At 40.1% G+C, this 18,779-nt stretch overlaps 1 protein-coding gene across 1 annotated transcript in view; it reads right to left on the reverse strand.

Moving 5' to 3' along the window:
* The window catches only part of shcbp1 (SHC SH2-domain binding protein 1), a 101,293-nt gene that overhangs the window by 31,183 nt on the left and 51,331 nt on the right, over nucleotides 1-18,779 (reverse strand). Inside the window, exons 6-10 of the mRNA XM_080026610.1 lie at nucleotides 10,488-10,718; nucleotides 3,719-3,896; nucleotides 3,473-3,593; nucleotides 2,699-2,830; nucleotides 2,031-2,149 (exon numbers count right to left, since the gene is read on the reverse strand). Of these exons, the coding sequence (XP_079882736.1) occupies nucleotides 2,031-2,149; nucleotides 2,699-2,830; nucleotides 3,473-3,593; nucleotides 3,719-3,896; nucleotides 10,488-10,718 (781 nt within the window). The remainder of the gene's footprint in view (nucleotides 1-2,030; nucleotides 2,150-2,698; nucleotides 2,831-3,472; nucleotides 3,594-3,718; nucleotides 3,897-10,487; nucleotides 10,719-18,779) is intronic.

The following is an 18,779-nucleotide window of genomic DNA, read 5'->3' on the forward strand; positions in this document are numbered from 1 at the left end:
AAAAAAATCATAAACGCCTACTGTTTATATGAGTTTTGTGGTGTAGTTCTAGTTCTAGTTTACAACTGTTGGCTTACAACAAAGTGGACATCATTACAAATGGATGGAGGGGTGAATCTGATTAAATAAGTTCAACTCTCTTTCAAAATATCAGGTATTTCATGGAAATTACATAATAGCCTGGCCACCACCATATGACGTCATAATATGCTAATTAGACGGGAAAATTTACTCCCCAGATAAACTTTAGGTCATTCTCAATATTTGTCTTATTTACACTTTGTCTCTATCTCAAACCACTTTCAATCCAGAGCCTTCTGAAATTTAAGTGTCAAAATCTAGAATTTTTAAAAATAAAACCCGGCGCCTAAAGGGTTTGCTTTGATGCAAATTATGAAATCTTAACATAACGGCGGCAATGATGGTGCGTAAAGGACAGCGCAGTTGGCAAGCTCTCCTCAGCACTAAAAGTGCTGCAGCAAAAAAGTCACAATAAGAGTTGATCGCTTTGTCGATTCATGCCTCTGACACACACGTCGACTCCCAACATAATGAGTGGATGCTTTGAATTAGCAAAGGAGATATATATTTAGGCTACTATTGTTATTATAAAATGTCACGCAAGAGAGACGATAAACAAACATAATGGGCTGTAATCATTTAGATTAGATGGCAAGATGATAAGGCAGATTCTTTGGAACAACTAAAAAAGGCAAAAGTTGATGATCTGAACAACTTGTTTGTGCTTTTAAGTCGCCAGAACGCAAGAAACAAATCTTTGAGGCTCAATTTACTTTTTCAATCTACAGTAGTAGGCTCTAGCTCTATTGATATTAATATAGGCTAAATAAATACATAAAGATACAGTATTTCTATTATAAAATGTATTGCACCATGAGCCATAAATGTGACCATTATATTATATAGCATAGGCCTACTTGTGTTAGCCTTAAGCCTAGCTCAGTCATTATGCCATACCATGTCACCTCCTGCTGTGTAATGAGCTGCATTGAACACAAGAAGATCTATTGAGAACACCAAATCCATATTTCATGTTATTTTGGTGAAAGTAATGCAAAAGTAATGTAAAAGTAGTGTAATGCCTTACAATTCAAAGACAGTAATATTGTAATGTAACTAACTACTTTGAAATGCCAGTAATAAGTAATAAATACCGCATTACGCTTTCATGTTCAATCGGCGGCCGACTGTCTTTCATTTGGAGCAATTTGATTGGTGGAGGGCTAGCGAATCAGTGAAGCCCGGAAGTGAGGCGGGTAGCACAAACAGCTAACAACAGCTAGCCATCGTTTTAATGTGTTTGTTCATTTCGTTTTGAGAGTACTCACATGCATCAACCCTTGTTGACTGCTCGACACTCTCTGCTAAAAATTGTGCTCTTATGGTCCATAAATATAAATACGTATTTCTATCTATGTTTATGCTCTAGAGAGCTGTCCCATCATTTCCGGCTTTCGTATTTTTTCGGGCCACAATACAGATTAGCGCCGCCTGCTGTTGTGGAGACATTACGTCCCGCGCAAGCGCAGAGCGTACGGAAAATAAGCAGTCGTCTCGGTGTGTTTTTTGGCCGCGACGGGAAGACTGGAGCTTCCTGAAACGGCGACTCCATTTTTTGGGTAGTCGGAACGAGTCGGACTGGTGTGTCCTGGCCTTTACAGGATGAATTGAAAAGCTCATGTAAGGGTTACGATGGCACAGAGGACAGCTGATTTGGAACGGAACAACAGCTGTTCGCTTTCACGGAGAAAAAGTAAGGAACTCCGACTTTATTACCGTTCGAAAGTTATTAAAGCATCAACAAACTACTCAGCATGCTGTCTCGGGTCACACACTCGGTTTCAGGGAGTAAATTGGGATTATTAATGTTGGTTTTGATGGTGTTTTTTTACAGTATTCGAATACTCGTTCGGAAAATCCAACGTGTATTCGAAGCCTGTAAAATGGTATTTGGGCCAGCCCTAAAGAGAAGTGAAGTGAAGCTTCAGAGGAGTTTCCAGTCCACTCACCTTGGAGCCGTACAGATCACACATGTTCATTGTGAGATGGGCCGATGTTCTTACGATAACTCCTGTGGTCTCACACTGAAGCACACAGTTCTCCATGTTGAGAATCCCCTGACGCACACCTTACACACACCAAACAAGAAAATACATATTAGGAAAAATAAACAGTAGCTCAGTCTGTAAGGCGTCCCCCTCCCGGGCCGGGCCCAGCAGCAGATCCGGGTTCGATTCCCGCCCGCGGTCGTTCTCTGCATGTCACTCCCCTCTCTGCCCCATTTCACCTCTGTCTCTCTGCACTATCAATAAAGCATAAAAATGCCCAAAAAATATCTTAAAAAAATAAATAAAAATAAACAGTAACGCTTCTGTATATAGGAATAATAATAAAGATGATGGTAACTGCATAAAAGAATCAGAAGCTGCAAACATTAGAAGTCACACCCTGAACATGGACACAAGAATTCTGAATTAATCCTTTCATACGTCCATGGTGTTTCTTCATCAATGCAGTGTTAGAGCCAAACACATTAACAATGAATCAGAGATGTTTGTGTTGATTACAGTGGACAGCTGAAGGTGTGAATCCAAAAGTTATTCAGTATCTAAACTCTTGTCTGAAATCAGTGAAGACGAAACCTAACACCCTTCTGCCTGGATTCATGGTTACTCACACAGAATGCCCTCAATAGCGTCATGTTGGATGAACTTGATGTTGGAGAGTCTGACATCAGCTCCTGTCGACTCCACAAATGAGTCGCTCTTGGTTTTCATCTCGATCACGACCTCATCAGGAAGCCCGAAGCCTGGCACACAAACAACGCAAGATCTAAGTCACCAAGCTGATGCCTCCTCCCAAAACCCAACTTTCAGATACAGTAGAAATCACTTAAATTTATTCCCAAAAACAAAAAAACACAGAAGAATTATAAATAGGACCGTTTTTATTTGATTTTACTGCATACACTATACAGCTCTGCAGGAGACCCTGGATTTTAAACCTTATGCCTTTGAAAATTGGCTCAGCAAAAGTCTGACATAATTACTCAAAATAATATTGATACTTCATTTTAATTTTTTCATAATTATTCCAGGCTGCATAAAAACACCATCGGAATGGCATGGGTGTCAGCTTTCCATAGCATTGTATGTTTCTGCTAGTTACCGTTGGGAGGTAATTAAAAAATCAAAAGAAACTAGGATGGTTGTTGAGGTATACGACACGGGCGCAGCTCGAGGGGAATTGTTTGACACAGACAACTGCAGAAGACACGAGGGGGAATGGCACCCAGCAAGCTAGCTTGCGTAAAAGTTCAACATAAAAGTTTTTTGGGGTACACAACATTTCCGAGGTTCACAATAGGGCTCTATGGGCTGGCAAATATGAGGACCCTGGAGTATAAGCTTTTTAATTCATAAAATTGGAAAGAAGATGAAATATGTTGTACCTTCTATAGTAATGGAGTCCAGTAAGAAGATGGACCTGCTGACACTGTAGATCCCTGGGAGAACAATCACCACGTCACCCTGATGGCAGGAATCCACCGCGGATACTGGGTCTCTATGAAACTACACACACAGGCTTCATGAGTCCAGGTATTTCACTGAGAACAAGCTGATCCAAAATCGGCCTATCACATATCTATTGCAGCTGGTCATATTTAAGTGTGTATGTGTCTGTCTGTGCTTCTGACCTGAATCTCCGTGTCCTCAGAGGAGCAGAGAATGAGCAGTCTGTCAGTAAGAAGGGACTGGAGCTGGATGGTGCTGCAGGAGGCAGTGACCACATGGACCACCTTCAGACCAGAGTCTCTGGGCCCACGGCTCTGAACACCCTGCTGCCTGGTGTTACCTTTGTAGCCCAGCACATACCTGTGGAGGTGGTGATGGAGGTAAGGCAGGGCTTTCAAAGGGCTGCTTCAAATTATTTTATTTTTTTAAATATTTTGTTTTATGAAACTGCTAAACTGCTTTAAACTTTATAAATGGTATGTACAGTAGCCTATTTCAGTACTTGGGAAAATTGGGAAAGGGAATGTTCTCAGCAACTGGGGGTTTAAATTGTATATCCAACTGTTGTGCATAGTTCTAAACTGCACGGCCCAACAAATTTAAATGCAGTGTAGCAATGGAAACCCTTGAGAAGCCTGGCAAGGAATTAAGAATATGGCCTCAATTAATCCATACACCGATGAGACCAAAAAGACTGTTAAACGGAGTGGATAATTTCAACTTGCCTAACATTTTTAACTCTTTTCCCGCTTTGAAAAGTCAGATTTCACTGTAAATGTCTCTTTATATAAAAAATCCCTTGAGCCTCTAGATGAGATTGTGTATCGTCAGGAATGTGAGCCTTATTTAAGAGGGTTACGTTTAGGAAAGCTGCTGGTCCTGATGCGATTTGTTAGCCTGGTCCTACCAGACCATTGTACTTCATTTAATTTGTACAGAAGGTCTGGAATTGCTCAATTGACAAACATTAACTCACTTGAAGGCAAGTGTCTGTTGACGTTTAAAACTATTGGATCTGCCAACCAATCGCATAACGTTTGGTCGCGACGTATGTCATGCGCCTGCTTCTGACTTCAACTGAAACTGGCGCACGTCATTGTTCTCAGCCACTCCATCTGTTCGCTGAATGGACGGTCAAAAATCTGGCAGGAGAAAACCCAGACTGACAATTGAAGGGAAATGAAAATTTAGCGGAAGTACGTAGGCGGGCGGTGCCAGGCTACCTATTTGTGGGCGTACTCTGCATTATTGTGCCAATCAGCTCAGTGTTTTTCTTTTTACCAGACTCTTCCAGATGTGTGCCGACCTTTGCCAGATACCTACAATCTGGAAGTAGTCTACCATCATACCTATTCCCTAATCAAATAAATCCAAATAACTTAATGAGTATAATCTGTGGCACAAACATCACTTCTAATGTAACATTTTGAGAAGATTTAAAAAAATATTATTGTGTCTTCTATAAATGGGAAACTTGATCCTTTGCAATTTGCTTACAAACCAGATAGAGGCGTAGATGCAAAACTTTTTATACTGGATACTGTGTACAAGCATCTAGAAACCCCCATTCCTTTAATTTGACTTTTCCTCAGCGTTTAACAAACTGCAGCCTCATATTTTAATTGAGAGACTTGCTCATGCTGATTTTAAATGTTCTCATTGGAAGGGTCCAGCAGGTGAATGGACAAATGTCCAGAGCGTCTGTATCAAACACAGGTTCTCCTCAGGGTTGTGTATTGTCACCTCTCCTATTTATCATGTATATTGACAGGCCACACCCCTCGCCCCATGACTCTGAAGTAATTTAAATGTATTAGACACGTACAGCTCATGGTGCTCTACAATAAACATGGTATCTGCCAATTTTTAAAGTTCAAATTTAAAGACATTTAAGACCTTTTTAAGACCTCTAAAATGAAAAAATAATACCAATACCGCGGTAACAGAAATCGACAAACTACACTATACTCCGTAAAGGGTTACATTAAATCTGACTACCAAATATTCAATGCACTTTAGCTAACAACTGCTGTCTAATTACAGAAAATAAAAAACGAAAAGGTCCAACTAGCTGATCTTTTGAGGGAACTATTAGTATCTTTAAAGATGAGCTAGTTGGACCTTTTCGGGTTGAAGATGGCCTCAAAATCAACTCCCAAACCTACTGCCAGTTTCTAGAAGATACTTTCTTCAGTGGTACAGTAAAAGGTCTGCATCTTTCAAGAAGACCATGATTTTTATGCAGGACAATGCTCCATCACATGCATCAAAGTACTCAACTGCATGGCTAGCCAGTAAAGGCCTTAAGGATGAAAAAATAATGACATGACCCCCTTCCTCTCCTGACCTAAACCCTATTGAGAACCTGTGGGCCCTGCTTAAACGGGATATTTACAGTGAAGGAAATCAGTACACCTCTCGGAACAGTGTCTGGGAGGCTGTGGTTGCTGCTGCATAAAAAGTTGATCGTCAACAGATCAAGAAACTGACAGACTCCATGAATGGAAGGCTTGTGACAGTTATTGAAAAGAAGGGTGGCTATATTGGTCACTGATTTATTTTTTTTGACATGTCGGACATTTTTATTTGTAAATGTTGAGTTGTTTTATTATTCTCACTGTAACAGATGAAAATAAATAAGTGAGATGGGAACATTTTCGTTTTTTTATTTAGTTGCAGAATAATTCTGCACACTAATAGTTACCTAATAATAGCAAAACATATATATATTCTCGTAAGAAAGACAAAACCTCACCTTTACTTTCGTAAACATTCAGGTTTAGGTTCTTTAACATTTTGGATTGACCGAGAGCACTGTAGTTGTTCAATAATAAAATGAATCCTCAAAAATACAACTTGCCTAAAAAATTTGCACAAACAGTGTAAGAGATCACTGTAAAGGCAACCTGAAAACCCATCATTACCACCTTTTCAACCAATTACAGAACTGTATCAATTGGTTGGTTTACATTTTCTGATTAATCGAGTAACAAGAACAGTTTGATCAATTTAGAAAATATGTGTTAGGTGCAGCATACAATATTTTAATTAGGCTAAATTAAAAATGGGATATTTTTTGGGGAAGAATAATCCGAATGTTCTTCATATTTTAATTCCTTATTCAATAAATAACAAACTTAGTCCATTAACTTTATTTTTCAGAACTTATGGCAGAAACTGTTTAAAAATTGGTTCCACAGGTCAAGGGAGGTTTTTGCAATTTCAAAATCGTATATGTATGTTGGCCCACTGTAGATTTACATCCATGCTCACGAGACCTGCGGTAATTTGCGCAAAGTAATTTTTTCTCCATACAGTATTGTTGCAGGCGTTCAGGTTAATAAACCGCGGGGTATTAGAGTTGTACCGATTGGCAAAGGAAACGTAGGCTACTATCTGCGATTGATGGGAGGATCGGCAATAGTTTTTATCTAGCTGTCAGAAAGGGAGTGCAGTGTGGAGAGAAAGAAAGTGACAGAAAGAGACCCGCGTCTCACTCCATGAGCTCACGCCAAGTCAACGCGACCTGAATGAACGTCTGATGAGCAGCTATTTATAAATATAGATACATAAACATTGTTTACTAAACACAATCAACGTGTTGTGTGATTTGCGACAGTAGCCTAGCTATATCATCAGCGGACGGGTGGTTGCGCACCTACAAGCAGCGGCAGTGTGTGGTCGCGGTCGCGGGGTGAAAAAAGCCAGCCAGTCGTCCTCCCTCCACCTCTCACTGAATTTATAATAGCTGCGCATGCATTTCGCTGGGTCGTTCTCTCCTTTTTTGCTCTACCGCGGCCGACTTCAAATTCGAAAGCAGGGAACACACATTCTTCTTCTACGTTTTAAATGCGGTACTCAGCCTCACACGGCCGTACTGCCTCTAGCGTAGGTGTCGGACTTGCCGGATATCTTTGAAGTAGCCTATATAAAACACCGATAAAATAAAAACATAGAAATCTAACAATTAAACTAGAAAACTAGAATGAAACAAATAAGGCAAGCTCATTAATTCTGCCCCCGAGTAAATTTAATGCCGCCCACCCAATAATTCCAGACTTTTTAAGACATTTAAGGCCTTGAATATTGAAACTTAAATTTAATGACTTTTAATGCTTTTCAAGATCCGCGGCAACCCTGAATAAAGCCTCTTGGACCGTAGGGGTCAGCCACGTACTTTTAAAATCTCTGCGGGATTTTCTAGTTTATTTTAATATTTTTATGGTAAATCCATGTGTCTTTCTTCAATAGCTTCTAATTCATCCGAACCAGTGTTATTCCAAAAATAAGTAGGCCTACTACACAGAAATCAGTTCACACAAAATTCCTCAGATTTAGCCTCATAATTCTCCTCTTGAAGTGCACCAGATTCATGCATTTCACTTTAAAAAAGGTAAATAGAAAATCTCCCTGGGGGGCATACCCCCGGACCCCCTGGGTCGGCTGGCTACTATTTTCACCCAGCTGGACATCCGAGGCACTAGTGGAAAACAATGTGTAAAGGTACTGACAAAAAAGTTATAGGCGAATGTCTTTTGAAATGACTAACTTCTGAGTTTAGTACCTTAATTGAAGGAATAAAGGATTTTGATTATCTGTTAGTTCTCCTTAGAGATGCATGGTAACGGCGACCTGAAGGCATCACAGAGAACTGAGGGCACAGGACATGCTGAGGTTGGCTGATAATGTTCTTTGCCTTCTTTACCACCTGATTCTCCCAGAGGTCTCTTTGCATGACTCAAATAATCTTGAAACAAATATTTACGATGCTATGCAGGCTTAATTGATAAACCGTTGAACCAACAGATAAAATAAAACGTTAAAAGACTTTCAATAAATGAGCAATAAAAATGATTTAAAATCCTCTCACTGACATTGAAAGAGTTCAGCTTTCTCAGTTGTCCTTGTTTGACAACAGACTTGGTGTTACTATCAAATTTCAGTTTTCAATCTAAAACTGAAAAACCAAGATATTTGTTAAGACACGATCTGGACGCCTTCACCATGTATGACACTAAGTTCATGTTCAATGTTATCTAAAATCGACGATAATTTATTTTGTTTTTGAAGTATTACATGCGGGGTCCCCCAAGGTTCCATTCTTGGGCCTCTTCTGTTTAACATATACATGCTACCGCTAGCTCAGATTATGAACAAAAACAAATTATGCTACCATAATTATGCAGACGACACACAAATTTACATAACCATATCACCAGGAGACTATAGTCCGATTCAAGCACTAAGTAAATGCATTGAACAAATCAATGACTGGATGTGCCAAAACTTTCTTCAATTAAACAGCGACAAAACTGAAGTAATTGTCTTTGGTGCCAGGGATGAACAATCAAAAGTCAGCGCACAGCTTAAATCTGTTATCTTAGAAAGCACACACCAAGCTAGAAATCTTGGAGTAGTGATAGATTCCGACTTGAATTTCAAAAAACACATTAAATCAATTACTAAGTCAGCCTACTACCACCTTAAAAATATATCGAGAATTAAAGGGCTAATATCTCAGCAGGACTTTTCAGAACGCTGCTGCTCGAGTCCTCACTAGGACCAAAAAAGTAGATCACATTACCCCAGTTCTTAGGTCTTTACACTGGCTTCCTGTCACTCAAATAATTGATTTTAAAATATTGATGATGGTCTACAAAGCCTTAAATGGTTTAGGGCCAAAATACATTACTGATCTGCTGATACGTTATGAGCCGCCCAGAGCCCTTAGGTCGTCTGGGACAGGTCTTTTAAAAGTCCCCAGAGCTAGGACTAAACAGGGAGAGGCGGCATTCAGCGTTTATTTGATTTTAACCCTGTGAAGCACCTTGAGTGGCCCTTTGCCTGAAATGTGCTCTATAAATAAAATTGCCTTGCCTTGCCTTGCCTATTGAGGTCAAGATCATTTTCATCACACCATTTGACAAACTCGGGTAATGCAGGGCCATAATCAGACACTGAACCGTGGAGTAAAGATAAAAGCACAGAAAACTTAAAGGTTCAGTAAGCGGAATGGTCAGTTTAGCTAACTTGCTATCACTGACTGTAGTTAGCAGTCCCCTCCCTCATCCCCATGTCACCACATTAATGCACTGCGGTCTTCAAGCAGCGAGTTGTCTAGCATCATCTCAGATAAGTAAGTGTGATAAAACATGATAAAAACCATCAAAACAGACATTGGGAAGGATTTTTACCTGCCCAGCCATTGTAGGCGCATAAACATTCACCCATCTGTCGCTCTGAGCGTGCACTGGCAGTGAGACGGGTGCCAGTTTGTAGCGTTCTCTCTTTGGATTATCAGTTTCGGGATACCCTAACCCTAACCCTTATTTGCCGATTACATGCAGAGCGGGTGACTGAGAGATCGGCTTTATGACATTATGTAAGTGATCACTATATGAATAAATAGCAATTTAACACTTATATTAACATAAATAAATCGCTTACTTCACCTTTAACAAGTTGACTGTTTTCCTGAGCAGCATTCAGTATACATGATAAATAGGAGAGGTGACAATAGACAACCCTGAGGTGAACCTGTGCCATTGTATTTGCCTTTTATACCATTTGGTTCCCTCAATTTCTCATTACTTGAGGGGTTGCATTATTATTACACAGAAATGCATCCCCTATTATTCAAGCTTATTATATACATCTGTGTTCTGATTGGTCAATCATGGAATTCTAATCTCTTAACCCTATCTAATTAATTTCTAGAAGGAATGCATTCATTTAACGCAATTAACGCATGCACAGAATGTCCCACCCTCCCTGCACTATAGTCGCTCCAACGTTAGTTTTAGTCACAAATGCAAGTGAAACACTTGCACTGTGGAGCCCTGTAATGTGATAAAGATATGGAGGCAAGGTTGGATGAGACAGACAAAGAAGAACTAATGTTGATAATGATGCAGCTTACTTAGAAATGGAGGATCTCAACACTTCTCCTACCTTAACAGGGGGTTCTCGATGATGTGCAGCTTGCGTTTAAAGGTTTCCAGCTGGTCGTAGAGCTGCAGGCCCTCCACCATCGACACATTGTCTAGCTCTGAGTCAGAGTCAGTGCTCAGGCCGCTGCGCAGCACTGAGAACAGCTGGAAGACCTGAGAGCAGTTCTCCAGTAAGCACTGGTACTCTGCCACCAGGCCTGCTGGGACTCGGTCCTCTAAGATGTCGTAGTAGCTGAGGAAAAAGATTTTCAAAAAAGATTTTCAGATATCAACCAGCACTTTAGATTTTAATATAGTGCAGTGGCCATAGGAAGCAGGTATTAGCTTATGCATGCTTAAATGTAACCTTTCTATGAAAGTGGGACACAGAAACAGATCACAGACAGTCATTGAACTGGCTGTCGCGTCGCTTGACAAAGTCACTTTTGGTCTTTCTATAATAAGCTGGATGGATGCAACGTTAGCAAGGAGAATGGAATACGTTTATTTGCCAGCTACAGAAGAAGTTTAAAAGGTAAGACAGAGTTTGGATAACTGTCAAGTAACGTTAACTTGCCAATAGCTGTCAGCTGTGAGACCCACAGTGTGTGTGTGTGTGTGTGTGTGAAATGCTAACTGAAATTAGCATAACAGTCGCAGTAGTGTTTAAGCATACATTAACTGTATTACAGTGAAAATAGCGTAAAGTGCGATCTTCAACACTGAAGCAGGCAGGTTTGATGAGTTGGTGATGTCTGTAGAAAGGTTTAAGAACGTTTTGTTTGTGAAGTTATCCCGGCAGTCACCGTTGACTTGAGGTTTCATGGAATGAGGAAGTAGCAACAGGCTGTGCCTGCCGTGTCCTGAGCTCCCAACTCCCACTCGTTTTGGTCGCAGCGGCCAATCAAATCAGAGGGAGGCGGGGTTTAGTCGGGGATTACTTCATGCCCGTTCACACTGTGGCCTTCAGTGTGCGCACGTATTTGCAGCCAGAATGATATAAATATGATAACTTCTACATATTTGGTCCAAAAGACTTCAAAATTAAGGATGCACACCTCCGTGCCGTGCACAAGCAATATCCGGAAGCTCAGGCCGATCTGACTAAAACTCAGAGAGATATGCGAGCCACAGGGACACAGACAAACGTTTATAGATAGATAGATAGATAGATAGATAGATAGATAGATAGATAGATAGATAGATAGATAGATAGATAGATAGATAGATAGATAGATAGATAGATAGATAGATAGATAGATAGATAGATAGATAGATAGATAGATAGATAGATAGATAGATAGATATGCACAGGTGCATCTCATAATTAGAGTATCATGGAAAAGCACATTTATTTCTGTAATTTAATTTAAAAAAGTGAAGAGTGTGCAGAGCCACAGTGGATGAATAAACATACTTTTCAAAATTTCGACATTTCTGTATTATAAATCCTTTTTTTGATTGGCCATTTTTAATATTCTAATATTTTGAGATGAAGCCCAGGTTGCTTTGATAGCGGCCTTCATTGTCTCATCTTCCTCTTGACATTACACTAATACCAAGTTCAGCCAACCAGACCCAGGTATTAGTGGTTTTGGCACTGTGGGCAGGTGCCAAGTCACGCTTGAAAGGGAAATCAGCATTAAGCTTTTCAGCAGACGGAAGCATGAAGTGCTCTCAAATCTTGTGGTAGACGGCTGTGTTGACTTTGGACTTGTTACAGTAAAACACAGTGGACCAACAGCAGCTGGTTGGCTGAACACAGTATTATGCCTCGTTTCCACCGAGTAGAGCGGGTCGGAGCGGCTCGGTCGGGCTTTCCATTTGCCAAAAGTTGGGTAAGGTACGGGTATAAGCGAGCCTGACCGCTCTATGCCGCTCCTATTTTCGGTACTCCTCCGTTGGGGTACCAGCCGCCTGAAAGGGAGCCGAAAAGGTGGAGCTACACACTGCCGTCTGTTGATTAGTTGAAAGAATCATTTCCGCCGTGTGTAGTCACCCCGGCAAGAGATTCTTGTGTTTGGGCTAAAAATGTGAGCGCAGCACTGTTTATTGTGTGGAGTTTTCCTCGTAATTAAATTAATCAGTGGGCTACACTGTGTCCCACTGCTACGATGTCACGTAGCTGCCGCAGCCAGCGCTGTTCTCTCACTGTCTCTATAGGCTTGCACCGAGCCGTCTCTGTGTATTTACCGGCATAAAACGCTCACAACACGGGGGAATAAATAAAGAAGCGGCTGGTTTGACCAAGCAAAAACGAGAGACCGCTGACTTGACCACAGTTCTTCCACAGCCCGATAGTTTAACCCATATTCTGGCGGCGGCTATCGCCGTCTAGCCTAAACCCTGCCCTACCAGTAAGGGTAGGGTCGGCGGTGGAAACAACACAGATTCTTAAAAGCGAGCTGACCCACTCTGAGCCGCTCCGACCCGACTCGCTCTACTCTGTAGAAACGAGGCATTACTGTGCTTGACAGACCAGACCTAACAATACAAACGAGCTGAAGGCCACTATCAAAGCAACCTGGGCTTCCATAACACCTCAGCAGTGCCACAGGCTGATCGTCTCCATACCATGCTGCATTAATGCAATAGATCAGTGGTATTCACAATTTTTTCCAGGATAGCCACACTGACAGGACAAAGTCAACAGGAGAGCCATTTTCACCGCAACGTATCAAAAGCTATAAATCCAATCATACATAAGCATGCCTGCTTATTAATATGCAATTCCTGAACCAGTGTTTCCCACAGAATTTTGTGAAACTGAGGGAACCCAGTCCTTAGGGGGGTCCGGGGGCATGCTTCCCCGGAAGAAAATGTGGTACCTTTTAACCCAGAATGCATCAATCTGGTGCACTTTGGAGGAAAATTAAGAGTTGTTTGACTGTGTACTATTATATGGAATAATTTGGAGACACTGGGTCACATAACATCGAAGCTATTGAAGAATAAATTATTATCCTACTTTTTATTCAAATATTTGTAAATGAAAATTATGAATGACATATCAATCAAAATGGGTGTGTTCATATAATACCCCCCTGGAATACATTTTTTTTTTTACCTTTCAAAAGGTAAATGCATCTATCTGGTGCACTATGAGAGGAAAATTAAGAGGCTAATTCAACTGTGTCCTATGTGAGCCGTTTAGCAGCCTATTATTTTCTGGAATAATTCAGAGACATTGGGAATGCTGTCTGATCAAAGTGAACATGCAATATGCAGTTTAGCCAAAACACTTAATTTTCCTCGTTTGTGGAGCTTTGTATCTGTCCACCTGGTGCCCAACTGGTTATGAATAGACATCTATCAATTTTCAGCACATGTTCAGTCAATTTCATTCCTTATAACTCCAGTTAAATAACCAGCATGAAATGTTGAAATCGCACCCAAGCTAGCGTTGTTGCGGTACCATGCGTATGGTTGCCAGGTTGTTAGTGTCCTCCAATTAATTTTTTTTTCTCCAATTTAGCGATATAAAACGAGATCTATTTTTTGCAAATGATTAAATATACTCCATATTCGTGAGCATGCTTGTGATAGACGGTATGCATAACGTTTTTATTGACCTCGAGTTATTTTTCCCCCCCACAGTAGCCCAATCTATCCAAGAGCACATTCTCCCTTGTAATGCATGAAAACCGCAAATCTGGCAACCCCGCTGTCAGTCAGCGTAGGGCTGAGCAAGTTTAAATATATTTTCTAGTCTGTATTTCCACCTTGTAATGCCGATGTTGACTGATACTTTTATTACTTATTTGTAAGAGAGCAGCCACGTTAGTTTAACAGGTTTAATGTTATAGATCTACTTGTTTTTAATGGTTTTATGAAATATCTGTACTAACTGCATGATCATATCACAGTATTTTTTTACTGCCATGCGAGCTGCAAATAACTGCGCAATGAGTAACACTGCAATAGATCATGCAAAATAAAATCCCAGACGTGGGGCCTCATTTATAAAAGGTGTGCGTAGAATCCATCCCAAAACATTGCGTCTGCACAAAACCAAGTTTGTTGTGCAAAAAAAAAATCTGATATATAAAACTGTGTGGCACAATCTTCTCTTTATAAATACCCACCTGCGGTGAATTGTGCAACGATCTCTGCCCCGTGTCCTCCCACTTCACCTCCCAGTTTGGTCCCACAATCTACCATAAATGGTGAATTCTAAATAGCTCCGGAATATTGTGACGCTATTAATAAGCACGGCATTTTGGCTGACATGAGGAGAAAAGGGAGGTAACCAGCCGCAAAAAAAAGCGACTGGGAAGGAAGAAAGCCCGTGCCATGCGCCGCTGTAACTGGCACACACTGACACACAATCACACACATGCGTGCGCGTGCTGATCACATATCATGATTTGCACAGTCATTATAGTCTTTGTAAAGCAGTTTCGCCCAACTTTGTGCTGTATGAAATATAACTTATTAGTGAACCTGTAGGACTATATGTAGGCCTATATAAAATGTGTTGTGAGAAGTGAAACAATGCATCAGCCTACAGTCTATTCCAGAGCATTGTTTCCCTCCCGTGAGATCCACACATTTCCAACAACGCCAGATTAGTTTAAACTTCCAGTTCCATTATCTAACGAAATATAGTTTTAATAAATATTTTTGGCCTTAACTTTGTACAAAACTACTTTTCACACACACACACCCTAAAATATAGAATATTTGCTCTCCCGCTGGCCACTCATGTACACACCTCCCGCCGTATTATTATAGAATAGCGATATAAGATTCAATTTAAAAATATAACCAAAACATGTTAAGACCTACTTGATAAGTAATTCAACCTACATCATAACTGCATACCATAGAATACAGTACCCTATTTGCAACTAAAGGTATGCGTATACATAGAATTGATTATTGGGTGCCAAGCATTTCACAGTAATGTGTGTGTTTTTCTGATGAGTGAGCTTTTTTCGTGGTGTTGCCATTGAGTGTCGCTGATTCCCGAGTCAGGAAAACCTTGCGGTGTGCTCTACGCATGGTCGAAAGTCAGCGGGTGCGGTGAAATTGGTTTTATATTCGACATTCGTCTATTTTCCGGGGTTGTAACTGTAATAGCGTCACGAAAACAGCACCAATTTCCTCCAGAATGGTATTATTATGTACAGAAGACTAAGACTGACATTTCACAGGCTTGATCAACTCACCAAAATCAGCGAGTCTCGCGAAAGATCAAAGAAACCGCGCCGAATATAGTTTTTAGTGCCATACGGCAGCGGACTGCTTAGGGACCGTCGCAAAAGTGCAACGTCTTTCTTCTATTCTTAATAACTCACTGGAAATTCATCCTATCAACACCAAACCACTTTTGTTGTGTTTATGAACTCATTTTGTAGTTACCACAACCCTTTGTTTTAAAGAAAAACCTTTGATTTTTTTTTAAAAGGGAAAATTATTCAGTGTGTATATTGCATCCATATTTAAGGCTATTTTTTCAATAGCTCACTGTTTTTTATAGTTATCAACACCAAACCAACTCTGATGTGTTCATGAACTCACTGTGGAATTCCCACAGCCCTTTATTTTCAAGATTTTTTATCTTTTTATTTTTTTAAAGGCAAAAGGAGTCAGATCATATATTTAATCCATATTTAAGGCTCTTTTTTCAATAGCTCACTGGTTTTTAAAGTTATCAACACCAAACCAACTCTGGTGTGTTCATGAACTCACTGTGGAGTTCCCACAACCCTTTATTTTCAAGAAAAAACTTTAAAACATTTTTTAAAGGCAAACGGAGTCAGATCATATATTTAATCCATATTTAAGGCTCTTTTTTCAATAGCTCACTGGTTTTTAAAGTTATCAACACCAAACCAACTCTGGTGTGTTCATGAACTCACTGTGGAGTTCCCACAACCCTTTATTTTCAAGAAAACACTTTTTTTTAAAGGCAAAAGGAGTCAGATCATATATTTAATCCATATTTAAGGCTCTTTTTTCAATAGCTCACTGGTTTTTAAAGTTATCAACACCAAACCAACTCTTTTTTTTTTTTTTTCAATATTTTTATTGAAAATATGGCACAGTGCATACATAGAAATGTCAACTTGACAGCGAGTCAAAACAAATGCCATATTTCTGACTTTTCTTTTTTTTTAACAAACATTACAGGAAGGGATAATCAAGCTGTAATAATCATCATAATAAAAATAATAATAATAGTAATAATATTTAAAATACAATAACATGTAAATAATACAAAAATACACAAATAAAACAATTAGCACACCAAAATAAAATAAAATACAAAAATAAAATAAAAGGGGGGGGTGGGGTGGGGTGGGGCCTATCAGTCAAGAGACATAGAAGAAAGCGAGTTGAAAAACGTTAAGAAGGATTGCCACTTGTTGTAGAACTTGTCTGTGTTACCTCGCAGTGAATATTTAATCTTCTCTAACTTGAGGAAAGACATGACATCACTGAGCCATCGAGAGCTGGAGGGAGCTTTAGTTGACTTCCAGTTAAGGAGAAGCTGCCGTCTCGCCAGTAAAGAGGTGAAGGCTAAAATGTCTAAGTGCTTGGAAGTATAACGCTTGTAATCAACAGGTATCCCAAATATAGCAATATGGGGAGACACAGTTATTGTCCTCAAAAGTATTTTTGACATTGTATCAAAGTAGTTCTGCCAGAAGCGAGATAGTAGAGGGCAAGAATAAAACATATGGGTTAAATTACAGGATGAAGAATGACATCTGTCGCAGCTATCGATGACACTGGGATAAATTTGTGACAGTCGAGCTTTGGAAAAATGGACTCTAAATATCACTTTGAACTGTATGAGTGTCAAACGAGCGCAAGTTGAGCTTTTGTGAATTTTGTCAAGAGCTAACTCCCAGTAGCTATCCTCTAAGTTCAGCCCCAGTTCCTGCTCCCAGACCGTCTTGACCTTAGTGGATGGTAAGTTATCATAGGACAGGAGTTTGTTATACGTTTTAGAAATAAGAGATTTTTGAAAGGGGCTGGAACAGATAAACTCTTCCCACAACTGAACCGTAGGTAAGGAGGGGAAGGTTGGAAATAGCGATTTGACACAGTGTCTGATTTGAAAATAGCGAAATAAATGAGAGGGAGGGAGCTGATATACACAAGACAGGTCTGTAAAGCTACGGAAAATACCGTCTCTATACAGGTCTTTAAAAAATATCAGGCCTTTAACGTGCCATACAGAAAAGGTGGAGTCTATGAGTGCGGGTTTGAATAGGTGATTCTTTAGTAAGGGAGCTGAAGTTGAAGCCGAAGTAAATTTAAACTGTCTCCTGAATTGGTACCAGATCTTGAGTGTGGAACTCACTACTTGGTTGTTTGTGAAGCCAGAGGGGCTGGTTGGGATAGAGGAGGTAAGTAGGGCCAATAGAGAAGACAAAAAACAAGACTGAGCCTCCAACTTACACCATGGTGGATCACTTGAATTAAACCAAAATGTAATTTTGTGGATGTGTGCCGCCCAGTAATACAGTTGAAAATTAGGGAGAGATAAACCACCATTAAATTTACATCTCTCCAATAATGATTTACGGACTCTGGGAACCTTTCCACACCATAAGAAGCCTGAAATAATTTGATCAATGGTTTTAAAAAAACTTTTAGGCAAAAATAGGGGGAGACATTGAAACAAAAACAGAAATTTTGGCAGAATGTTCATTTTCACTGTATTAATTCTTCCAATCAAAGATAAGGGTAAACTTCTCCATCTTTGAAGGTCAGATTTGATTTTGGACAGAAGGGGGGAAAAGTTGGAAGAAAAAAGTAACTTTAATGTTCTTGTTACATTGATCCCTAGATACTTGAAGCCAGATGGGCTAAACTTAAAAGGAATATTAGCCTGATTAAGTTGTAGTGCAGAAGCATTAATAGGATAGCATTCAGACTTAGAAATATTCACTTTATACCCTGAAAATGAACCAAATGTCTTTAGGAAGGATAAGATGGCTGGTATAGAACGAACTGGGTCCGAGACATACAGTAATAGGTCATCAGCATAAAGAGAAAGCTTAAATACCATGTCCGACCTTGATACACCGGTGAAAATGGGAGAGGACCTGAGATAGATAGACAGGGGTTCTATTGCTAGGGCAAATAATAAAGGGGACAAGGGACATCCCTGCCGAGTGCCACGAGACAGAGTAAAAAAGCTGGATTGAATGCCATTTGTAGTGACACTGGCTTGTGGAGCTGTATAAAGCAGGCGTATCCACGAATTGAATATAGTACCCATACCAAATTTGTTCAACACAGCCAGCAAGTAGTCCCATTCGACCCGGTCGAAAGCTTTTTCGGCATCAACAGAAAT

This window comes from Ammodytes marinus (genome assembly GCF_949987685.1).
Source record: "Ammodytes marinus genome assembly, chromosome: 1".
Taxonomy (NCBI): domain Eukaryota; kingdom Metazoa; phylum Chordata; class Actinopteri; order Uranoscopiformes; family Ammodytidae; genus Ammodytes; species Ammodytes marinus.